The 26,310-nt window shown below is 45.8% G+C and overlaps 1 protein-coding gene across 1 annotated transcript in view; it reads left to right on the plus strand.

The window, feature by feature from the left end:
* LOC138454998 (very-long-chain 3-oxoacyl-CoA reductase-like) overlaps window positions 1–26,310 on the plus strand; it is a 266,556-nt gene that overhangs the window by 82,115 nt on the left and 158,131 nt on the right. Inside the window, exon 2 of the mRNA XM_069607112.1 lies at window positions 24,204–24,250. Coding sequence (XP_069463213.1) covers window positions 24,204–24,250 — 47 coding nt within the window. The remainder of the gene's footprint in view (window positions 1–24,203; window positions 24,251–26,310) is intronic.

The following is a 26,310-nucleotide window of genomic DNA, read 5'->3' on the forward strand; positions in this document are numbered from 1 at the left end:
ATATTACGTCGCTAAGTCTCCCCCCTCTTCCTTGTCTCTTATTCCATCCTCTTCCGAAACAACTCCTCTGTCTCTCCTCACGTCTCCTCCTCGGCTCCTTAGGTGCCATCTCAAAGCCTCCTCTTCAAGACTCTCCTCCTCATTTCCCTTGATGTCCCTCCTACTCGCATTCTTGATTCACTAATCCCACTCTCTGCACCTGATAACCTCTTCTGTTTACCTTCCTTTCCTCCATTCGGTCTCCCTCAACCACCACAGGCGTTCTATTGCTCCTCCACACTATCACTTCCAGCCACCTCTCCTGCTCTCCATCAACTTCTCTCCAGCCTCCTTCCTCCTGCTCTCCATCCACTTCCCTCCAGCCTCCTTCCTCCTGCTCCCCATCAACTTCCCTCCAGCCTCCTTCCTCCTGCTCTCCATCCACTTCCCTCCAGCCTCCTTCCTCCTGCTCTCCATCCACTTCCCTCCAGCCTCCTTCCTCCTGCTCTCCATCCACTTCCCTCCAGCCTCCTTCCTCCTGCTCCCTTTCTGTCTCCAGATGCCACTCCACAGCTCAAAAGAGATCTGGAGACCATACAAAAGACAGCGGCTCACTGGCTAAATCCCAGTAACATAACAAAACTCTCTTGCATTGCTTTGCTGGGAGGAGACTCGTATATTGGGCTTAGCTTGAATGGTTGCCACTTGATTGGCTGGGGTGGTCACATGATGGTTCTGAGCAGTGGCACTGGCAGGAGGACTGTTTATCCGGGTCCCCCTTGGATGAAGTCTTTAAAAATGTAAGCCACCATCTTGGATTGTTCACTCAAGAATGTTCTCTCGACTGGAGCACCTGGACACAAAATGGCAGCGATGCATGCTAGAAATCCCACTAACATAACATGCGTTGCAGCTTCTGATCTCCCAGCAAGAACTTTGCACTTTGCCAAAGTAAGTTCATAGTTAAAATATGGTGGTACTCACTTGAGGTTCTGGGCTCAAAACTAAGTTTGACCCTCGATCCATTATGGAGCACCCAATCAGCCACCTTTTGTTTTGCAAATAGCTTAAACTTGAATGTACAAGCCAGGGCTGGCTGTAGATTTGTCTCGGCGCGCAAGCACCCATTTCAACAAGATGGTTTGGTGACCACCTTGTTTGAGTGGAGAACAACCGCCTGTGGCACCCGTGGGGTGCATACATTATGTTGGAGACAAGAAATACATCCAGGAGCTTGATACCCACCGATTATCACGAAACGGCCAGCCAGCAGGGAACTGAAACACTGAAAGTCCAATGAAAAGCCATTAATCCTTCTTTGTCAGCAAAGGGCTAACGTGGAGAAATCAGAGTAAAAAGGTACACAAGGCCGCGAGAGGTGACGTCCTGAAGGGCTCTAGCAAATGCAGCTTGTAACGTGCACGCTGCAAAGCGCTCATTTAAAGTCCTGAATGAAGGGCGTATATTGCAGCATTATAAGAAAGTTGACTGCCAACATGGGAGCCCTCACATAGGCTCGCCCCCAACGCTGCCCCTGCTTCAGACAAGCATTCTAACTCTGATCTGTTGATAGCTCTGGTGTCTTTGCACTGGCCTGGCAGCCGCTGAGCCACTCCTTCCCCAGACGTGCTGAAAAGGAAGGAGGGGTTGGGGACCCTGCATTGCATAGATGGCATATTACCACAGGAGTTGAGCTATGGCCTGATTTCTTGCTACGTCAATCATCACTTCAGAGCTTCCGACTGTTCTTGGGCCCAAAGGGGGAACTCTCTTCTTCAAAATAGCAAGAAGCCACATAGGAAGAGTCTGTCTCATTTCCTAACCAATCCCATATTGCTTTCACCTCCCTCCGTGGGCGCCCCAAAGCTTGGAACTAGGAGGGACTCCAATCACCTGTCTGGCCGGAAGTACTCTCACCTGCATACATTGCAACCCACTATCGCACACTAAACCCTCTTACACATTGTAGACCTTCAACTAATTCCCTTATGCTCTAATCCTCCTTGTTCCATATATAACTTTTTATATATATATATATGCCAGTACCCAATCCTAATAATACATACAAATATATATACTGGGATGCTTCAGTCAGCCTTAACTTTGTACACTGTTGGGGCTCATAGATGGTCATGAAGTTGGTGGGGTCAGAAATGAGAGGCGGGCACAAAATTCTAATATTTTCCTTTTCAGACATCTTTATTAAAACAAAAGGGTTGGATGAAGGCCTCTCTGTCCCTATCCTAAAGGGAGTGTCCCTACCCAGGAAACTAAAACTAAAGAGCAGTCTCTGTCCAGTCATCAAATTTATAAACTGTCCTTCTGTCCGAAGCATACCAATCTGACCCTCACATTAGTAACAAACAACTAAGGGTGCAAAGAAATGTCTCTGAGTTATATTTGGCAAAAAAGTGTTTGCAACTAAAACAATTGAATGAATAAAAAAAACCTGTATTTTCCAAGGAAGAACGCTTGTATCCACAGGATGTCTCCCTTTCCCTGGATATTTAGGTGGGATGGAAAAAGGTGATAAATCCCGAACCAAATGAAAAGGAACTCATCGCTTCTTGAAACTGAATTAGTGGAGCTTAATCAATTAAAAGGAAGAAGCCAAAGGGACAACAACCCGTATTAACAAACCTGATGTTCAGGTTTCTTGTAAAAATTGTCAAGTTACAATTAAAATGAAGTATAAAAAAAATAAGTATCTCTTCCTTATGGATGGCAAAAGATTTTCTTTTGAACAGAAATGTCCTAAGGATGCCAAAAGAGTTTCCTTCAAACAACAGTTTTCTTAAGGATGACAAAAGTGTCTTTTTCAAACAACAATTCCTTCAGGATGGCAAAAAAGTTTCCTTCGAACAACAACTCCTTAAGGATGGCAAAAAGGTTTCTCTTTCAAACAACAGTTCCTTAAGGATCCTTGTGCTCAATTCAGATACATTCTTATCTATACAATATGTTCCAGCTTTGAACTGAGTCTCACAAACACAAAGGATCTTATTCAAATGAAAATCAACTTTTATGGATCTCTTGATATACGTTCCTGCCAGGAATCTCCTTGTGGACTCTTCAGATCCCTGGTGTTTTCTCCTGCCAGGTATCTTTCCCACATTGTCCAGTCTTCTTCAAAATACTTTGGGTGGAGGGCCTGGTATACTCCGTCGCCAGGAATTCCCGCCATGTATCTTGTATATCCCCTTTAGCGTTCTCTACCTGATGTGCTCCTTTCACCATGAATTCTTCTTATGGGCTCCTCAGATCCCAGGTTGTACTCTCCTGCCAGGTATCTTTCCCACATTGTCTTATAACTTCCATATACTTTGAGTGGAGGGCCTGGTATACTCCCCTGCCAGGAATTCCCCATGTGTATCTTGTGTATCCCATTCAGTGTTCTCTGTCGGATCTACGTGATCCGACCGCGGCTGATTTTCCAACGACGGAAAAGTTTGCATGTGAAATGTACGAACCACAAAAGGTTCGTACATTTCCCATGCAAACACACATTCAAAACCCCTACACAACCAAACCCCCACCCACACCCACAACCACACCCCCACCCACACCCCCGACATAAACAAAACCTACTTACCTTTTCTTCACGCTGAGTCCCTGCAGCGCCAGTTTCCTTTCACTTCCATGATCAGGAACCGGCGCCGCAGGGTCCTTTTCTTTTATTTATTTTCTTCTTTTTTTACGGAAGGCTGCAGGGGTTTCCCCCGCAAACCCCGCTCACTATACTGTAGAGTATAGTGAGTGTGGGTGTTGCGGGGGACAACCCCGCAGCCCCCGTTTTTTTTCTTTTTCTCGGGTGTGCTGCAGGGGTGTCCCTTCCAACCCCCGCTCACTATACTGTAAAGTATGGTGAGCGGGGAGTTGCGGGGGACACCCACGCAGCCCCCGCAGTATTTTTTTTTAACTTACCTTCAATTCATGCTACCACCAAAGGTTCAAAATATTGGTGTTCGAACCTTCGGTGGCAGCATTTTTCAGACTTTTTGTGCATTCAGACTTTTTTTTCTCGGTCCGTTCGAACAATTCCTTTTCTGTCTGATGTGCTCCTATCACCAGGAGTTTTTCTTATGTTTCACTGTTCTTTAGTGTAGCACAGTTGCATCACTTCACTGTGCTTTTACTTTATTTGCTTGAGGTATTACTTGCTCCAACATTCCCCACATTGACATCTCATACATGGGGACTTGTCAACTTCTGCTACCTACTTATTGCAATAGTGTTCATTTGTTAGGTATTATTTGCTCCAACGTTGCCCACACTGACATCCCATACATGAGGACTTGTCAAGTTCTGCTGTGGTACTTATTTCAATAGGGTTCATTTGTTTAGGGTAATGCTTGCGCCAATGTTCCCCCACACTGCCATCTCATACATGGAGACTTGTTCAAGTTCCGCCTTTGTGCTTTATTTGGTGGTATTCAAATATTCTTGTTTTATTTATTTTCTTACATGCCTGTCGTTATGCCCTGGGGTCCCAACACCTCTGGCTAGACTCACCGGTATCTTGCAGCATTCCCAACCTGTGGAACATTGTGGCAGCAAAGCTTCCTCCCTGGGGTAGTTTCCTTCGCATTGCAGACCTGCCTCTACACTCCCAGCAGCTCTGCGCTTCCTCGCCTGCTTGTCTCTGTGACTGGGATCAAAGACTGCTGCTTCTCTGCTTGATTGTATCTCCGGTGGCTCTGTTTCTGCCCTTGTAGCTCCGACTGTCTCCCCATGGTGCTCGCAGCATCTCTCCTGGCCTCACACCACGCTGGTAATCTGCTTTCACAGTGGCGAGCTGCTGCTATATGAATGCCTATGTTCTCGACCTCCGCCAGCCTGGTCCTTCTCCGTACTGCTGCCTCTGCCTTCCTTTTTGGCTCTGCTCTCCTTTCTGACTATCTCTTGCTCTCAAGTGTGGATACCATCTTTAAATGTCTCCCACACTCCAGATCCACAAAAACAACTAGTCTGCGCATTAAACTTGGCTTTTCTTTCAAACTGCATTGAATCCTTCTTCCTCGTCTCAGTACTTGAGGCTTTATGCGAGTTGTAGTCAATAGAGTTTCTTGGATTTCTGAAATTATGTTGTTCAAAACCTTTGTTTAGAAAAATATTAGAAACCGGAAATGTTAGGTGTGCCTAATGTGTGTGTAAGTTTTAAATGGACCTTTCTCTATAGTGATGTGCACAAAGGAATTTCTACATTTTACAAGGGGAGGGATTTTTATGGCGACAGCAAGCCATCAAGAATTTAGGAATGATAACTTCTTCTTCTCTAGGAAGGGATGAATACTGCGTCCCTCCTGATGGGGTCACCAGCTTCTCCCGACAGCCAACTCCTCCAACATGATCCTCCCTCCTGGTACCACCCGCAGGGTCAGGATCAGGTAGCGGTTGCCATCACATGGCTAAATGGCCACATGGCAGGAGATCTCTGGCGGGGAACCCGTGATAACTCCACAGGATTCATCACAGGGTGCCCCATAGAATGTTAATTCTAAAAGCATGGCCTCTGGCTTGTGAATGCGGACTTCCGTGGGGCACCCCATGTCCTCTGACGGGCACCTTCGCCATCACTGGGGGCCGAGGAACACAGAGAGCCATCTTTCCTTCAGGGAACAGGGAGGGCACTCTGCCCTCTCAGCCATGTGCCTATACACCACTTGACGGTAGGAAGCCTGCCCTCTTCCAACATGACAGAGAGGTTTCACAGGCGCCAATTCCTTGCATCTGACTCTTGTGCATCCCAGGAGCACTCACCACCGGGGGAGGGGACTTGCAGACCGTGCGCAATGGCAGTCTATGTACGATTAAAAATAAACGCTGCCCAACATGTTTAATTGTAACTGTGAATGCTGCCTGACATGCAAGCATGTCAGACGGATTTTACTCACTTTGCATGGCAGACTGCAAAAGTGCAGGGCAAAATGCACGTAACATGCATTTGATGAAGGACAGACATGCCATGCCATACGCTTGTTGTATCTTGGATGACAGGGACTTGCAGCTGAAATGGTCCACAGGGGATCGTCCGCCCAACAACCTATGGCAATCTTTATAATAACCCGATTTTTAACATTACCCACTATATTTGACTTTCAGAGAAAAACTGATATCACTGTCTTTAGTGTCAGTCCTTCGCTGTTTGCTGTTCCCACATGCAGCCAGGATATAGGACATACCTCTTGCTACGTTTACAGAAAGTTTTGACTTTTACAAACAGGTTGCGCTGGTAGGACCCTTTACGATCAGTGTAGAATGTTGTGTACATATTTTAGTATTTTGCAGACCTCTGCTCAATATTTCCAAAATGGGTGCCCCGGGACCGAGACCAGGATTACAAACCAGGGCTCGCAAAATCTACCAGCCCACTCGTATTGGTGAGAAGATTTTATGAAGGGCAAGTACCATTTGCATGTTACTCGACCTTGCTGGCGAGTATGGGGATGTTTGAAATGTGGATTTGACATTTACTGCAAACAAAATTTGTTTTTGCAGTAGATGGCAAATTACGTTTTTGCTAAGCATAGCTGGCTGTTGGGTGCCAATAGTGCACCAAATATATGGTGTGCTTATGATATTGTGTTAGCTGTCCCCATGGGGCAAGGATATTTCTCTTAGGTCGAGTACGCAAACTAAGGAACTCGCCCTGCAGGCCTAGTAGGATATTTTAGCTTGTGCGAAGACTGTAAACCCTGCTCCTGATGTACATGCAGCAAGCAGAGACTGTGCTCTTAATAGTTATTGCAGGGATCTGCCAAATGCAGCTCTACCGTTGCTTTGGACTACAACTCTAATGTTCCCTCTCTAGTGGCTCTGCTGGCTGGCTAGGGCTGGTGGGAGTTGTAGTCCAAAGCAAACAGAGCCAAATGTTGCAGATCTGAAACAATGTGTGCGCAATTCTCAGATCGCATAAAAAGGCACAAGAAAGTCCCTAATGTTAAGCTCTGATTTGATTTTTTCAGGGAAGCTGTGCAATTCTGTGAGTGCTACCACTTGAGAACACTGAGTAGCAGCATGTTTACCTATACAGTGCCCATATAGAACCATATCACAGTAACCATGCTCACCTGGACTGTCGACTCGACAGCCAGCCAGGTCCTGAGAGCAGTGCTTGCAATAATCACAGACTCAGTGGTTATAAACATGTACACATTTTTATAATCAATGTAAAACATGGTCTTGAAACAGAAACGTCCTGTGCTGCAGTTGCAAAAATGCCCTATGCACTCACCACGAGAATGCATTCTTTTAACTCAAGGAGACATCGCTTCCAGCTCAGTTTTAAATAATAGCCAGTCAAACAGAGTCAGTAAGAGACATCACCAATACTTCAGTTTCAAATGATGCTCAAGGAGAGTCTGTTTAACAAATGAAACCCCCTATGGGACGACTATTATGAGGGAGCACTGTATCTACATACTCCACCCTACCTCCCTCATACTCCTACCCTACACAAACCTCTGTAGATCCCAACACTTCCATATAATTTTGCAGAATAGAAGATCCCATCCTCGTGAGACATACTGAGACGAGTAAGAGTAGGGACTACTCATACGGAATGCATGAGAACACAGAGACAATGAAGAATCCACCTAACCCAGTAGGGAGTAATGATGTCAATAATGGGATGAAGAAGAACTGCAGAGGAGTGAGGAACTCCCAGCGGAACCAAGGTACACATTCCAGCCAATACAAACAACCTGAGTATACAAAAACGGAAGACAGACTGAAAAAGTTGTCCGATCCTCCCTGGAGGAACCGCAAGAGCCAGCACAGTGTAGGAAAGAGGAAAGCAGACCAGGATTCTGAGAAGGGAGCAGGATGGTCCAGGGCGGTCCACAGTCGGGGGACCACTCAACAACCCCAGAGACAGAAGCTCCAGGCATTTCTAAGGCCAGGGTAGTGCAAGAATGGAGAACTGTGCTTCCTGAAGGAAGCATGCAACTGCAAAGCCGCCGCAGACTGAATGAAGACCACGAGAGTCAAGAAAGACCTAGGACAATCCCATAACATGAGAAAAGGTATGCAGGTTGCTGGGAAGGTGCTGGGGCCCCCGAGAAGGTGATGGGAAGCCCAAAGGGGAAAAGAATCTGAGAATAGAGGGTCTGGGACCCTGACCAAGGGAGAGAGACGTTGTCATACCTTGTGTCGCATGATATTACTTGGTTGGAGGGTAAACCAAGCATATCAACGAGGAAAGCCAAGCAAGAAAGATGAGTCTGGGACCCGCACCCATAAGAGGACGAAAGAGCATCATGATTCTTAATAGTCACAGTACCTCGCAGGGTAGTGAAGCAGGTTGACTGTACCTAACGAAAGGTGAGAGCTGTTGTTGCTTCCAGAGACAGAGAACTGGCAAAGTGCAAGGTAGGATTCAATCCAGGCAAGGGCTCAATTGCGAATCCCAAGAAGAAAAATAGTATTAAGTAGATCAGAGTGATCGACCATGACAAAGGCAGCAGGCAGTTCAAGGAGAATTAGGATAGAGGATAGGTTGGCGTGCTTAGCAGAGGCAATGAAGTTGGACATATTCATGAGAGCAGTTTCCATGGAGTGACCGGTCCGGAAACCTGCTTTTAAGGGGTCTGAAAGGTTGTGGATGGCGAATACATTGGTAAAACAGTTGAACACCATTTCGATCACTTTCTTTAGAGTAGTGCGAAAGGCAAGACATAGGGCGAAAGTTAGCCGGTAGATTCGAGTCAGCCTTTGCTTTTTTAGGAGAGGGATGACCATGGCTGTTTTGAAAATAGAGGGAAAGCAAGCGGAGTCGAAGGACAGGTTGAAGAGTTCAGTGGGGTGAAAGGCCACTAAAGGGACAATAGGCTTGACTATCTGAGGAGCAAGAGGGTCTGACGGGGCACAATCAGGATTAGCCATCATCAGTAGAGATAGGTCTTTGTCAGTATCAGTTTGACTGAAGTGGGAGATAGAGGCAGAGGATATTGGTAGAGTTGGCAGAGTGGAGATGGGAGTGCGAGGAAGGTCAGGAGAGAGTCTCTAATTGTTGAGATCTTTGCAGCAAAGTATTCAGAAAGGTAATTAGCTGTGAGAATGGAGTTGATAGTCATAGACTTAGGAGGAGTGAGTTTAGGGTGCCATGTAGCTGGCGAGGATGGTTGGAGTGAGAGTCAACGAGGGTTAGCTAAGATTCCCTTTTTGCTCCATCAAGAGTGTACTTGAGAGAGTTCAGGGCAGAGAGGCAGAGTTGCTGGTCCTCATGCGAGTGGGTACGCCTCAATTTGCGCAGCAGCCGATGCATGTCTGTGCTGTTAGAGTGTGTGAATTAGGGTGACCCATGGTTTAGGAAGCTGAGACTTAGGGGGGAAAGTAAGCAGTGGGATGTGAGAGGTGAATGAGTCATATAGAAGGGTTTGGAGGCTGGAGAAGGCAGCGTTGGTGGAAGAGGCATCGGGTGTAAAGTAGAAGAGTGAGGAATGTAGTTCAGAGAGAAAGGGGGGAATAGCAGTAGGTTTTACTTTCATTTTAGTAATAGATGAAGCAAGTGGTGAGGAGAGGTGAGAGGGTGGAAAGGAGATGGTGGTGGAAACAATGGTGTGATCACATAGGGATATTGTGACAGTCGTATTAGTGGCTGAGAGAGAGGTGGAGATGAATAAGAGATCCAAAGAGTTACCCCGGGTGTGGGTAGGTGGGTCATGGATAGAGTGGAGAGCATGAACACTAAGAAAAGACTGAAGTTCAGATTTCTGAGAAGTGGTTGGCGAGGGAATGAGAATAAGGTGATGTTTAGTGGAAAGAGAATCAAGGAGTTGTTCAAGAACATCATTGAACATCCAGTGGGACCAGGAGGGCGATTGATGGAGATGATCGAGTGAGGCAGATATGGTGAATTCAAAAGAGGTAGGTGAGGACGTGGCATAGTAGATTTTTGAGCATTGAGGCAGGAAGAGAGTAGGTGTCCGATGTTTCCACCTCTGCCAGTCGAGAGAGTGAATGAAGGAGAGTTTGGAGTCGTGTAGGGTCGCTAGAGTGGCAGTGTCAGAGGGAGAAATTCAGGTTTCTGTGATTGGAAGAAGGTCTAGGGGAGGAGAGCTGGAGCGAAAATAGTCAGTGAAAAAGGGGGTTTTGCTGCATACAGACTGAGAATTCCAGAGTGTACTGTTCAGTTGATGAGGCAAGGACAAGTAGAGAGGTTGAGTCTCAGAGGAATAGAAGCGTGGAGAGGTGTTAGAGGAGGTATGGTTAGCTCGTTGGCTTTGTTTGTTGGAAGGAGGTGGAAGAGAAATGGAGCAGTGGGAGGTTTGAGTGGTGAGTTCTATAATAGGGATAGGAAAGGAGGAAGGTGTAGTGTGATTGGAGAAAGTGTTGGGACAGACGAGCAGGAGGAGCAGGAGTGAATGCATTATAGGTGAGTAGCGCAGTGTGGAGATACAGTAGAGTCATTAGGAAGCTTTGGGCATTCATAGAGGCGACAGGGAGAAAGGCAAAGTCTAATAGGCTAAGAGGCTGGTCAACTGCTGGTCTTCATCCTTCACTGTTCCACCCTTAACTGGGACGCGATTGCTCTTACAAGGATGAGCCTTGGAGGCATATCAGCTGTTGTACATACTATTGTCAATCTGTAGCCTTCCATTTACATACTTGTAATCTTGCCAAACAGAAACTCTTCTCCCCCACTCAAGTGATGTTGTCTTTTAACATTGACCATTTTATCCAACGCAATGATTTGTACTACAGAAAAATGGATATCACATGGCTTGATGAAAAGAAGGGTCTATCGTACCAGGATTAGAAGCATACTTAGCATGTGCAACATTTTAGTGGTCACAAACTTTAAAAAAGTTAAGACAACCCCACCATACCAAATGGAGAGCGACCATCTTTCAATCGGTTTTGTGATTGATTCCATAATTTTAAGTATATGGACTTCAGCTGTTTGTTCCACCGACGTGGAAAACATTATTCCCACATATGTTTTAAACCCCCTGGTTTTCATGAGATGGTTTAGTCCGCAAACACGACCGTGAGACAAAACCTATACATTGAGAGAAACTTAGAGGACCATATTCTTTCATTTAGTTAAATTCTGGAAATTAAGAAATATTCTCAAGATACACAATAACATCGTCAGCATTTGCACTCAATTTAATTTCAAGTTTTTCTTATCCCGATTCCCTGTATTTTCATAAGCAGGGTTTGAGGGCTAGGATTAAAAGTAAATCTCAATTAAATGTTGTTGACTGACATATAGGACTTGGGAGCTTTATACAGCAGGTCGGTCAAAAATAGGACCAAAGGGCCAAACCCCAGCCATTCAATAGCTTTCATTAAGAGTCTCCACTCAATGCAGTTGAAGGCTCTCGCTGCGCTGATGGAGACAGCTGAAGCAGAAAACCACAATCTTTCTGCAATTTTCTTTTTTTAAATGTATTTATTTTAATTTTATTTATGTGCTTATGGTTATCAAACACCATCCCATTCCCCCAGATGCCTTCGGGCTCGGAGCACTATATAAATAACAAAATAACATTAAAGCAATTATCAATAAATAAAACAATTACATTCAATTTATACATTACAATGCATTAAATACATACATATAAAATATTAAGGAAAAGTACAAAACATCCATATTCAATATATTCAAACCAATCGAAAAACACATCTTCCTAATATTTCATTTACATATTTGAAAATTCAAAGCAATCTGGCATGAAGCAGGTTACATTGCGGCCCAATATTGTAAATTGATAGTATCAGCAGCCATCAGTGGCAAGCTTCATAAAAGGAGAACAGAGACCCTTATGATGGTAATAGCACTCTTTCCCAGATAAAATAAGCTGCCCCAGTTACAACCAGAGATCTGGCAGAGTATATCGCAGCCCAGAATTGATCCCGGGAGATAGATGTTAATTCTCTTACCAGTTTGCAATATCCTTTTATATAATATTGACTCAAGTTGGGGCAGTCCATCATTATATGCCTAGATGTTTCCAGACATGATTCACAGTATTTACATTTCCTATCATCAATAGGGATGCCAGCCCAAGAACCTCTATATTCATAGCATGGTAGTATGTTAAATCTTAGGTTGATTATAAAGCGCTTGAGGCCATAGCTACAATATTTCAGAAGGTATTCACTCTGGCACCCTAGGTTAAACCCTTGTGTGGCATATTGTCTATATCCCTTTTTTAAACAAATTGCATCCACATTTAATGAGCCCCATTCTCTTTCTCTTTAATTGTTAGTTTTATACACATATGTTTTATCAATTCTGGATTCACAATTGTAAATTCCAAGTAAATAGTCTGTATGATCATATTTTTCATTAGTGGATTGCTTTTCTTAATTATGTAGTCTCTTTCTATTAGGATCACCATAGAATCTTCTGCCAAACCCTGCGACTTAAACTTGATATATAGTTTACACTGTTGTATTTTCCAGAGTACATTTAACGATCTGATACCTAATTCACACCTAATGGCCTTGATAGGGACCGACCTTGGTAAACTTAATATCGACCTCCAGAGTTTACCCTCTGGCCTGTCGAACCATTGGATGTGCTGCTCAGTGAGCACCTCAAGTCAATATAGGATACCGGGTATAATGCTCGTCCTATAAATTTGTAGATAACCTTCTATTGAATGTCCACCCTGTTAGCAAGAAAATGTTTGGTAATATTCCATTTACTAATCACCTTTCTAGTCACAGTTTTCTCATACAGTTTTTTTGAGGGATTTACAAAAATAGTCGTACCAAGATAAACATAAGAGGATATAACTTCAAGGGGTACTCCATTAATTTCCCAACATAACTTTAGTTTACTGTGCAGGGGTACACCTATTCTATGACAAAACCAGAGGCGAGCATTATACTTCAACTTCTTTATTCTACACTTCACAGCAGATTTAAATCTTCATATTTCCTTTCATTTTTCTTAAACACAACAAAAAACCAAACTTAAACTACACATACACAAGTCCTTGGTAGTCTCTCGAACTGATTCCTGTCACTGGGTCTCACAAGTCACGTCCTGCGCAGGTCCTTTCCTCTTCTTTTTCTGCACTTCCTTTAGATATGTACCTTTTCGTTTCAGCTTTGGAATTGGAGCATATTACATACATGTTACAGTGTCATTTTACATATCAGTTAACTCTCCAGGAGGGTAGATGCAAAATATGAATGACCAATCTGAATGCTTGATGTTCTCGTAATATTTTCGTAGATAGGACTGGGTTCGGTCAGGCGAGCGCGATTTTGCATATGGCAGAGTACAGTTTCTTCACAGCATATGAGAGATGCAGCTGTCCCCAGGAGGACCTAGCTCACAGCAGAGCCCCGGCTGCACTTTTCGTATTTATCACCCCGAGCGCAGCGCAACCGAGTGAAGAAGCCGCTGACCTCCCCTAGGCCGTGCGCACTTTTCCAGACATTGCACAGGGGATGAGACTCTGGCAGACTCGCACACACTTATAAATAGAAAAGCCGATCGCAAGATCAGAACGCCTTCCGCAAGACACATTGGATGGAAGTGTACTGGAGGGCGGAGCGACCTCTGAACGGGCCCATGAGATTGTGAGCTCGCCCTCCGGCACCTTAAAACGAGATAGCTGCACCTTGACGAGGATGGGGTGCAGGATTCTCTTACTCCGACACCAATCAATAAGGACGAGTCAACGGTTTGGCAAAGGGAAGTCCGTTTAATGACAAAAACGGGGAAACAAATGGAAATCAGCAGTGTTGCGATCGCCTGTCTCGCTTCATCTCCCAACTTCTTCATTCCGACAGCAATAGTTATACCCAAAATTCATCATCATTGACGTGTAACACTCATAAGTTTGTCACGCAATTCTATTGGTTGGAAAAGGTAACTTACGTATAGGTGCTATATCTGTATATGGTAACACAGCGTAAGGATTGGATAACATTTATCGGGTGGGCGCCTACGCTCATCCCTCTACATCATTCGTAATAGACGTCACTACAACTACGACATCTTATTGGTTTTACAGCTATAGGACCCTAGATTATTTGGTCCTTTGTGATTGGGTGGGTTACACCCCTAGGCATAAATCTCCACTTTAATTAGCAGCATGCAGAATGATCACCCAGATGCGGTGTGCCCCAAGATTCACCCTGCCTTCCTTCCATCAATCAGTACTTTAGGGGTATGTGTCAATTAGTTGGCTGAGGATGGCCTCGAAACTGTAGCTTCTTATTAGGAAAAGTTATTGGGTTCTGGGTGACATCAGACGTTGGTACCTCTTTGCCCTTGGCTGGTCACGTGTCTGTTCACCGTGAAATCTGCTTCATTTTCCTGTTGTTCGTGTATTTGATTCTTCCATAGCCTCGCCACCTGCCTGGGGCCTCTTTATCTCGACCTTCACTGGCTGGCTGGTATGCTCTGAAGTTTCAATTCTCTGAGGCTGCCGCTCTCCTCCCTTCCTTAGGTTGACCTCGAATTCCCTGGCATTGAGCTGCTTCTTACTGAGTTTCGATTCTACTCCTTCACTTGGCTTTGGCTGGAATATGAATCTTGGCCTTGTTAATCCCTTGCAGCCTGGGCTTAATTCTGCTTTACAAAATGGAGTGGCACTTATATAATATGCTTTGTTGAGGTAGATACAGTTGGTGCTTGCCTCTCTATTCTTCTAGTAAGCATTGCAAGCAGTACCGTTTTCTTAGCTTCTTGTGTTCCAAGCCTATTTACAGGCATTTTAGTCAGTTACGTGTGTTCATCTCACTTCATGGTTACGTTTCTTTATATTCACATCTTTTCTCTTACACGTCCATTACAACATTATTCCTAGGATTTCGCCGTTGTGTGTCAACTTTCGTTCGTCGTTTATGTTCATTTGTACGTTTGTCTGGGCTTGTATGTCGTCACCATTTGGCCTCTATTAAGACTCTTTGGGTCTCTTCGGGGACAGTTTGTAAGTAGTCTTCATTTCGTGTCAGCTGCTGGTACTGTTGTCTCAGTGGGTACCGAGCTGCCCATGGCTGTCTGGTTATAGGCACTTCGACAGGTATTGCATTTATGATGGGCACTGGGCAGAGGCCTAGAATTGCTCTCTGTTGGTTCATTTGTTCCTCATACGTCACATATCTTGGCGAGTATGTCCCTGGTACCTCGAAATGGGGGGCTGGGGTGCTGGCCATGTCTGGGACCTCCTCTACAGAAGGAGAGCTCCAGAGCCACCGGCACTGCGCATATGGAGCAAATTTGGAGAAGCTCAGCCCCAGTAAGAGCTGAAAGTCCAGTGAACTGGAAACTCAAGCACTGTGTCTGCATCAAGAGCAGACAGCATGAGCAACACCTCGTGCTCCACGCACCAATTAAGTGCCATAAAGTTAACGGAGTACAGGAACTCTGTGCCCTTCCAGGGGCCACATTTGACACTCCCTTTGGGGAGCAGATAACAGCCCAAGAAGAGAGCGGTATCAGGCCAGGATTGGTACCACTCCCTGCCGATTTTCCCTCACCTCATCAAAGAGGACATGCCATTCAGCCTGCTTTGTTCCGGCACCCAGGCACTTTGATTTGTATTAATGGAGACTCATAGCATGGAGTTGGATGATGGGAGTGAGGGAAGCCAAGTCCAGGTGATGTTGGAGAAAGACTAAGACTGGACTCTTAGCTTCAAGAGTTTTGGGAGATTCCCTGGTAAATTCAGTGACCCAAGTGGTGCGCCCACTCCAAGAAAAGTTGGATGCGCTAGAAACCCTAATTGGGGATGGCCGTAGGTGAGGTAGATGGTAGCACATCTTCTAGCCATCAAAGCATTTGCAAAAGACAGAGTGGAGTGTTGCAACACCTTCAGCATGGACAACATCTCAGCAGTGTGTTACCTAAATCATCTGGGTGTACCCGGTCAAGAATGCTGGTGGAACTGGCAAAAGACTTCTGGCACCACTGATCGACCATAGGATCTCTGTGATGGTGGAGTACCTTCCGGGCGTTCAGAACGTAGTAGTGGATTGGAACTCCAGCTACTGGCACGACTCCAGCAATTGGATGCTGCACAGGGAAGTTTTGGTCCCGATAGCGGCCCTCTGGACACTGACCTGTTTGCGTCCAGGTTGAGCAGACAGTTAAACAAGTTCTTCAACTGGAGGCTGGATCCAGAAGCTCAATGTGTGGACACTTTTCGACAGTCATGCTCTGGCATGGTACACTACGCCTCCCCTCCCCCCCTTCATGAAGTTAGCCAGGACCCCAGCAAAGATCTGTCAGGAGAGAGCGGTCATCGTGATCGCCCCGAACTGGCAATCTCAAGTGTGGTTTACAGTTCTGATGGAACATTTTCTGATTTTCTGTGAGTGATTTCTCTCAGGCAGGAACCGTCAGGGAATTATCATCCTCTGATGAAGACGGGAGAACTGCAGCTGCTGGCGTGCCGGGTGTTGGGAGCAGATGGAGTCTGCCAGGCCTTTTAGGACCAGCTGCTGAGTTAATCAAGCAGTCTTGGGCTCCCTCTACCCATAGGAGCTGACGCAGAATGGGGGAGGTGGTGCCTACGGTACAGCCAATGCAGGATTCATCCTATTTCAGCCCCTGTAGTACAGTTTTTTCATTCTGTGGCTTCTCCAGCAAAGGGAGGCAAGGCGTTTAGGACCGTAGGAGTGTACAGGTCTGCAATTTCAGTGTGGCACAAACCTGTGGATGGGGCTCCAGTGAGGGAGCACCTGTCGGTAGTGAGGGTGCTAAGGGGTGTCAAGATTTGCACGCCTCCCATGCCTAAATACGCACAGCTGTGGGCCATCAAAGCAGTGTTGCGGCTATTTATGGACTGGCCGCATAACAGGGATTTGTCGGACTAGACATTATCAGGGAAATTACCTATGCTGCTGTGTTCTCTCTTCTACTGAGTCTGTCAGTCCTTTCATTGGGCAAGTTTAGTGTGATTCTGTTCAAAGCATAACCCAGGCTGTACAGGCCAGACTTCTTACCCTGGTTCTGTTCAACGTTCTCTTTTCTACTGAGTCTGTCAGTCCTTTCATTGGGCAAGTTTAGTGTGGTTCTGTTCAAAACATAACCCATGCCCTACAGGCCAGACTCCTTCCCCTGGCTCTGTTCAAAGTTCTCTCTTCTACTGAGTCTGTCAGTCCTTTTATTGGGCAAGTTTAGTGTGCTTCTGTTCAACGCATAACCCAGGCTCTACAGGCCAGACTCCTTCCCCTGGCTCTGTTAAATGTGCTCTCTTCTACTGAGTCTGTCAGTCCTTTCATTTGGGCAAGTTTAGTGTGGTTCTGTTCAAAGCATAACCCAGGCTCTACAGGCCAGACTCCTTCCCCTGGCTCTGTTAAATGTGCTCTCTTCTACTGAGTCTGTCAGTCCTTTCATTTGGGCAAGTTTAGTGTGGTTCTGTTCAAAGCATAACCCAGGCTCTACAGGCCAGACTCCTTCCCCTGGCTCTGTTAAATGTGCTCTCTTCTACTGAGTCTGTCAGTCCTTTCATTTGGGCAAGTTTAGTGTGGTTCTGTTCAAAGCATAACCCAGGCTCTACAGGCCAGACTCCTTCCCCTGGCTCTGTTAAATGTGCTCTCTTCTACTGAGTCTGTCAGTCCTTTCATTTGGGCAAGTTTAGTGTGGTTGTCTTCCACTTGGGTATCTGGCTCAATCTGAGGACTTGTGCAATTGTTTTGATTCTTTTCTTCGATGGTATTTCTCTTTATATTTGTCAGTTTTACTTCCCCCTCGTCCTAGGGTGTTGGACTCTTGCTATTTTGTCACATGTTGCCCTGCCTGATTACTAGAACTCCCCCCGCCCCTTTCCCCAGGTGCCTTTTATTTGCTGTTGCTGTAAGCCATTGATCCAAGGGGCCTCTTAGTTGGAGATCATCATGCGAGCCGCCCTTTAGATGACCAGGAACAGTCACTTGCAGGTCCTACGACATGTAATGTCGCTAGCATTCATTATTGCCAATGAACTCCCCTTTCTTTTATTTGATGTCTTGTTTGCCCTTTTCTGCTCTTTCTCCTTCTCGACCCATCTCTCTTTCCGTCTCCTGCATGTAGTAGCCTTGTCACTTTCATTCAGAGCACCCTGGTTAGTCCATACGCGAACTCGAGGACTATTCTCACAAGCTATTTGTATCATTTCAGGTTGTGTGATACTGTCAAGTTCTTGCCTTTAAGCACATGTGGGAGATTTATTGTGTGGCACACTGTTTTCCAGTATCATGTCGACTATTTTTGCCACAGTCATGCTAAGGTCCCTGTGTTCTTTAATCATTGGGCGGGAGGATAGTTCAGGGGCAACGCGCTCGCCTTGGCAACAAGACTACAAGGAGCAACACCGGTTCGATTCCCCGGTCCGCGCGTAGAAACCTTTGGGTATTACGCGCGTTATAAGTAACCAATTACATTACATTAATCAAGAGTCCGATTATATCTTCACAGTGTTCTGATTGGTTACTTTTCCGTTTGGTCAGAGAGAATAAATTAGTATCCACTTCTGTATTTTCTTTGTCAGTCTCTGCCTGGGTTATACCACCAGTCCCATCACTAGGCATCACTGTTTCAATATTCCTATCTGTCTCGTTGCAAAGAACCCAGCCGTTTTTGTTTGTTGCCCCCCCCCCTCCACGTGCCCGCCCTTCAGCCGGGCCTTGGAGTTATCAGGTCTCTCACTTTTGTCTTGTGCCATGGCCATGAGTAGTGAGGGGGGAGGATCCGGGGTTTGGGTTTGGCATTTTTATTTTTTGTAGCATACGCGTGTAGTTTGGGAGAGGCATATCTTATTAGGACCAAAATTAAAACCTTAGTTATGTCAATGAACAATAGTTTTGGTCTCTAGAGGTGTAGCTCTTTCCAGCGAGCTTGTACAAGCAACTACCAACGCCGCACACCAAACACTTGTCGCAACACTTTGCGCACGCGCTTCGCGCAGGCGAGGGTTTCAGTAGGTCCACAGACCGTTTAAAATGACTGCGGTAGTTAATCCTATCGGTGCAGCAGTAACACCAGGGGCCAGAATACAGATTGTTTGCACCGGTGCTTGCACACAGTATTAGCACTAGGGCAACGTTTGCCCTATTTTTAAAAACACTTGGAAATATTAGAAAACCATTGCACCGTGACAAGTGCATTTTGCATGTTATAATCATTAGGGCAAACATTGCCCTAGTGCAAAGAATAAACATTTTCACTGTATTTTCACACTATGGCATTGTTTGCCTTGATGCTTATACCATGCCAAACTGCACTTGTCATGGTGCAGTGGTTTTCTAATAGTTCCAAGTGTTTAGAAATAGGGCAAACTTTGCCCTACTGCTAATACCGTGCAAACTCTGCACTTGCCCTGGTGCAATGTTTCTTTAATCTGAAGAACCAAGTCCTAACAGTAAGCCGGCACGCCACGCCAGTAACACCAAACACTTGCGGCAACACTTTGCGCACGCCCTCAGCGCTGGCGAGTGTTGAAGGAGGTCCACAGACTGTTTAAAGTCAGCACAGCAGTTCATCCTTTCGGTGCTGCGGTAACACCGGGTCCTCGCGGTAAGCCACCACACCACGCCAGTAACACCAAACACTTGTGGCAACACTTTGCGCACGCCCTCAGCGCTGGCGAGTGTTTAAGGAGGTCCACAGACTGTTTAAAGTCAGCATGTGAGCACAGCAGTTCATCCTTTCGGTGCTGCGGTAACACCGGGTCCTCGCGGTAAGCCACCACACCACGCCAGTAACACCAAACACTTGTGGCAACACTTTGCGCACGCCCTCAGCGCTGGCGAGTTTTTGAAGGAGGTCCACAGACTGTTTAAAGTCAGCACAGCAGTTCATCCTATCGGTGCTGCGGTAACACCGGGTCCTCGCGGTAAGCCACCACACCACGGCAGTAACACCAAACACTTGTGGCAACACTTTGCGCACGCCCTCAGCGCTGCCGAGTGTTACAGACTGTTTAAAGTGAGCACGTGAGCACAGCAGTTCATCCTTTCGGTGCTGCGGTAACACCAGGTCCTCGCGGTAAGCCACCACACCACGCCAGTAACACCAAACACTTGTCACAACATGACAAACTAAAATACTTTCCATAGTAGCCCGGTGCTGTCAGAGAATAAACTCTAAACAAGTAATATTGATCACTGCATGGGTCCGTTAGTGCTCAGTTCCTATGCTTACTTTCCGCACCCAAAAATCTGAGTATATGTAGGTGCAGGAGAACATACTACATACAGGCCACCTGTGTGCAATTCAAGATTAACTGAACTCATTAAAAGTCACAACTGTGTAGCGGATGGAATCCTGGGAACCAGGCTCCTGAGTGGGGTCCCAATTGATGAGGGTCACACCAGGTTCGAACCCTGGTCCATCGATCTATCAGTCAGGGGTGCACCAAGTAGTAGGCATTCAACTTCCAAGGCCACCTCCGCTAGGAGAGTGACAGATGTCGGAACAGCCATGTGCCATGTGAAATGACAAGCAGCATATTGAAAGGCTGCATGCAAAGAGAATCGAAGATACATGGGCTCCACATGGTATCGAGATGTTTAGACGATGTGACAAATGCACCCATTTAAAAAAAGTGATATGGGCAATCGTTGCTGACAGGTACTGTAAGGTAAACGCCATTGCTAAAAAAGGAAAAATCACTCTTATCTTGCCAGTGTTTATGTCCGGGTTGGAAGTCCAGTTATGCGTTTTGACTATGACTTAGTTACATAACAGGCCGTCATTACTTTTCCAAAGGATTTAAATTCCCTAAATTTGAGGGTAGAAATTGGTTGCTATTTTCGCTGAGCAAAGAAAGGACAAGAACTGCTGGAGCCATAATTCAGCAACTGCATTCAAGTCGTTCTTTTGTCTTTTTTTAATTCCCTCACTTGTTGGAATATAATTGTCTGAGTTTGATCGGTTGCTCATCAAGCCTTCATCAGGGCATAGACTAGGGTCATGTACAAAGGCCATGTTATGATCAGTGAGCTCGCTGGATACAACTCGTCTGAGACTATCTTGAGAAAGTGTTTTCAGGAATCTTGATTGATCTACAAGCCGTCTTTGATGGAATCAATCCTTTTAAAAGGCCATAAGGGCATGCATTGAAGCTTAGCCAAATGGTTTTATTTCTTTTTATTCTGATAGAGTGAACCTCTACCACTGAGGAATCCTCTTCCGTGGAGTCCGACGGCGCATTGTCCCCACTTCTTGTCAACTTAAATTTGAAGCCACTACTTGAACATTTGTGATATGGTGATGTAGGCTTTCACACCCACATCGGCAAGGTATACCCATATTAAACTCACTGGAAGCCTAGAAACAGGCCCATCTACTCCCAGCAAAGCAAACCTAGTGCCTATATAAAAGAACGAATGAGGAAGGAAATAGCCTAAACTATGGTACAATAGAGGGAGCCAGAGTAGTGCCTTGAAAACCGAATGGATGTGGCCGCTTTGGTTCATATTAGAAAACAAAGTTTAGACATTTTGGAGCTTGCTTAGATGAGAAAATGAGCGCTATCCAAAAGAGACTTGCAGTAGTCCACGAAATCTCCTGAGGAACTCATTTTCAGATATTGGGTTTTGACAATGTGTAAGAAGGGTTTGTTGTCTGACATTTTGCATTAAATCACACTGCTGCAGTTGAGATCCGACCTACTCCAGATTTAAAGTTGGGTGTCGTCATCATAGATGTGAACGCCAAAACCAGACGGCTTTCCAAGGTGTCTCACGGGGTTCATGAAAATGTTGAAGAGGGTGGGGTGTGTCCCCGACAGGGAACTGCAGAAAAGCATGGTTAATATCATTGAACAAACAAATACATGTACTAAAAACATCTTACTAAGGGATCTCTGCTTCTCTTCTATAGCCATATAACTAAAAAAAGGGTTGATAAACAAATATCCAGAAATAAAGTTAGTTGAAGGAAAGTTAATTTTACATTCCAAAACCTAAAAACTACTGCGATTCATCAGCTTTGTTGACCAATGAAACTAACTCGCCATGCACTAATGTGGATGTCGCAAATGACATCACAGAGGGTCACACTTACACTACCTGCGGCCATGTCTACAGGGAACAATAACCTTCCTGACCAAGACTGTTGGTCACGGTTCAGAGGCGTGCCAAGCAGAAAGAGCGCACGGGCCCCGCCCCATTCCCCACCCTGATTCTGTGTGTTGTGGCCTGTGTGCACACATCCCCAAACCTCTGGATACCAAATGTGACTCTAACTTTGAAGGCCAATGCGTAGTCCTGCCCCATGGATTTGCAAACCCGCCACCTCGGTCTGCAGACTCTGCATCCAAAGGCTGGTGCGTCATCATTGATCGCGGACCTGGTTTCGGGAAGCAATGGAACGCAGTCAAAGTAGTAGGGGGAATGAAACGGTGAATGTAGCAGAGACAAAAGGGAGTGGGGATCAAACAAGGGAGGTGTGGGCAAGCCAATCTGGCATCAAGGGATCTACAAGCAACCAGGGGAGGAAATTGGTGGGAGCAGATCACCCAGTCTCTGGGTGGGGGGTGAAGGGTGTCTGGACCTGCGTGTTAGGGAGGAGCAATTCACTGAAGATGAGCGTCTAGGATCGCTAGGGCCAGGCCATATAAACCTATGTCCAAGTTTGCGAACCGACGATGGCCACCCGATACAAACTTTTGGGCTTTGCATCTACAAAGTTCATCCCTGATTTTTGATTTCCATTTGGTTACGGGAGCCCTTCATAACCTGATAGGAGGAAAAATACTACTTTTGGGCCTACTTTTCTATTTTTAGTACTTTTAAATAACCCATAATCCGTCGATGCAGTGGATTTGGCACTATGCGTCCGCAGAAATTTCTTAAAAAGAGATTTGCCATAGTTGATTTTTTTGTTCTACTGGATCTCTGTGTTTTGTTTTTGCTATATTTTGATGTTATACTGACTGTCTCCCTTTAATTTTGTCCCCCACCACTGTACGGTTTTGAACCCCAAAGAACAACCTAAAAGCAAACTGGAGTGGGCTCCCTATATATTTTTAATGCTGTTATACTGAGCAAGGCTCCAAAGACAGGAGACTCCCAAAATGGCCTTCAGCTGAGGGAGTCCAACTTTCCCATAACTAAGGAGGCCCTACGGCCGACTCTAATACATATAGGACATGGATGAGGTCATTTGAAATGTCACCTGTGATGTCAGGTGTGACAAGAACAGCAGCACCCAGTGCAGGCCAAGCGATAGTTGCCTGAGTAATCAAACTAATTCTTCAACTCACTTTTTCCCCCGGGAATTTGTAAGGTTTTTCTTAGAGCAGTTTATGAGATTACCAAACTAGAGAGCCATTGTCTCCCTTCCCTTCTTGGTGCCAACAGCAATCGTCCGGCATGGCCCATTCTGCCCCTGAGGCGTCCTGAGGGGTCCTGGTGACATGATCACCTACAATGATATCGCATTAAAAGTCGATTTCATGTTATGATGGGTTTATAGTCATTGCATCGAAAACGATGCATCGAAAACGATGCATCGAAAATAAAAGCATCGAAAGTCTATATTTTACATTAAAAAGTACATATCCATCAAAACTTTTCCACAAATGGATATGTACTTTTAAATGTAAAATATAGTGTTTCGATGCTTTTATTTTCTACATTAAAACGTTACATGGAGCTGTCCAGTGCTGACATTTCTGCACTGGCCAGCTCCTTGTAACGTTTTATTTATTTTTATACCCAACCCCAACCCCAACCCCCCTTAACCACAGCCACAACCCTAACCCCTGAGCCTAAACGTAATCTAACCCTTAATCTAACCCTAGCCCCAACCCTAACCGTAATCTAACCCTTAATCTAACCCTAGCCCCAACCCTATCCATCGAAATTAACCATTGAAAATGATTCAATGAATATGCTTTTCGATTGAAAGGAAATTCAATGAATCATTTTCGATGGTATTCGATGATATGGCTTTCGATGGAAAGACCAGATACCATGATGTTGTGGACACTTCTTCCATATGGTGGCCAGTAACACGCTGGGTTCGCGTTTTGTCGGTCCTATGCCATGAGTCGATTGAGCATGGACCAGAAGACAGTAATCACATGGCGTGCTGCACACTGATCATGCTGCCTAAAGAACACAAAGGGCAATGAAAGCCATGTGCAATGGGAGTCATTGGGTAACATGTGAAACTCACAGTTATTATGTTTATTGAAATAATTCATAGGTCTGACATCATTGCTGTGAATTGTGAGATGTGGAACTGCTAAGCATGGACAATATCTAGACATGAAAGGAACAGTGTGAATCAGCTGCATCTGACGTCATTTCTCTTGCAGTGGTGACCGGCGCGACATCTGGAATCGGAAAAGCCTACGCTCAAGAGGTAATGAATGGTCTGTCTGACTGCACACAGCCAGGTGCCTGCATATTGTTTACTCTTTGACATTCAAGCGATTGGTATGTTAGCCTCACTCACAATTCCTACATCAACTGGAGGTCCACGTGGCCTGTGAAGTGCTAGGGAGGCGTCCAGCAGCCACTGCAGAGAAGCTGACGGCTCCGCTGACAAGTGTGACAGATGCCCTCAAGATCACCCCAACTCTTACAGACAGTTCAGGGGGGTTTATTGACATCATCTAGAAGTGTCTCGCTCTGGGCACTCCCTCTCTCCCTCTCTTGCCTGCCCTGGGAGGTTCCCTCCCTAGCACAGGTATCAGATGGGCACTAGAGATCAGTAACCCTGGCTGTTTAATAATTGACTGCCTAGTTGTGATGGCCTAAAGGTAATCACATTATCCATCTCATGTTCTCTGGAACCCCCCCTAGGTTCCACAACAGAATCCTATCAAGAGAAGGTGCCTTCCAATCACCCAGTGGCCACTTGGTCCTTTTCGGGCCCACTCTTGTACTCGTCGCCCTGATGTGTTCTTGTTCTTTTACGTTTCTTCTATTTTTCCCCTCTATTCCTCCCACCATCCTATTTATTCCCCCTCTGTCCTCCTCTCGCTGTCCCTTCTATGCTCTTCTTTCTATGCCTACCCTCCACCACTCTCTACTTCTACGCTCTCCTCTCCACTCGAATACTCTGCCCTCGACTACTCTCCCATCTCCGCTCTACTACTCTCCTCTCTCCTTTCCACCCGTACCTTCTCACACAGTCACTCACCTGTCACCTTCCTACTCAGTTTCATTCACCCCTACTCTCTCTCTGTTAATCGCTCTCATTCACTTTACACGCACACTTACAACCAAGTACCACTTTCTTCCACCAACTAGTACCTCACTGTGCACACCCTTTTCAGCAACCCTCCTCCGCGTTCCTCTGCACCGTCCTTCTGCTGCACGGTCTGTTGGACTTCCTTCTCCTCCCTTGACCTTGCCCTAACAACCCACACTCCCTTGATTTCTATGCCCCTCTATATCCTCACCCTTCCTCTTCCATTGGTTATCTCCCTTAGCTGGTTCCCGAGCCAACCAGTGGCTTCTTTATCCCCAGGGATGAGATACAAGTATGCAAACACATAACACAGGCTTTAAGCCCTCCCCCCTCTACATACATTCACCGGCACTTGGTAATGGAGGCCTACTCAAAGTATAATCAGTTTCAGAGCTCACATGACAGCCATGGTTTGCATAAGGACCTCAAAGGAGCGTCTGAATTGCCGTTCTGCTATGCAGATCACTCCCATGTCTCGCCAATCCCCACCAGATCACTCTCGGTTGGGTTTCTTGCGCTTTCCTACACTGCCAGATCTTCTGGGTGATGTAGTCCTCTAAGGAAAACAGAAAAAGACTGGCCAGCATTATGAAAAATAGGTATGGGGGTAAGAAAATGTGTTACTTGTTTCATTTAACCAGGCACAGGTAGAAGGGATAGAGGCTAGGGACCCCTCAACTCCCACACAACCCCTCCGGGGCAGGACTGACTCTGAGAAATCACCTGCCAGACCTTCAACCCCAGACTGAAAAGGCTCTCCATCTCCTCCTGACAGGGTGAGCTCTATGAACCTGTCAAACACTCCATACGGCAATAGCAATGCACAGAACTATAATGACAGAGCACCAATCTTTGATAGCTATGCACCGATCTAAAATAGCTATGCACCAATGTATTTAGGATTCATAACCTTTAGCAACCCACAGATCAACCTTAAGTCTATACCAAATGCCAGTCATCTAGTCCACAGAGTGCATATATTAATCGGTGGCCATCCACTGATCCACACAAAGTCCATACTCCAGTGCCAACTCCCTGACCCTCCCGGAGTCCATCTCCCGGGCCAGTCCATCCATCCACTCACCCCAAATCCATATCTTTTGCCAATCCATGGACTCCTCCATGAGCCAATCATACCATGTGCCAGTAAACATACCCACCTATAATATATATTCCCTTGCCAATTTGCTGATCCATGCCAACTCTGCATCCCCTTAACCTTCCAC

This window comes from Ambystoma mexicanum, chromosome 1p, assembly GCF_040938575.1.
Source record: "Ambystoma mexicanum isolate Mex_15411 chromosome 1p, UKY_AmexF1_1, whole genome shotgun sequence".
Lineage (NCBI taxonomy): Eukaryota > Metazoa > Chordata > Amphibia > Caudata > Ambystomatidae > Ambystoma > Ambystoma mexicanum.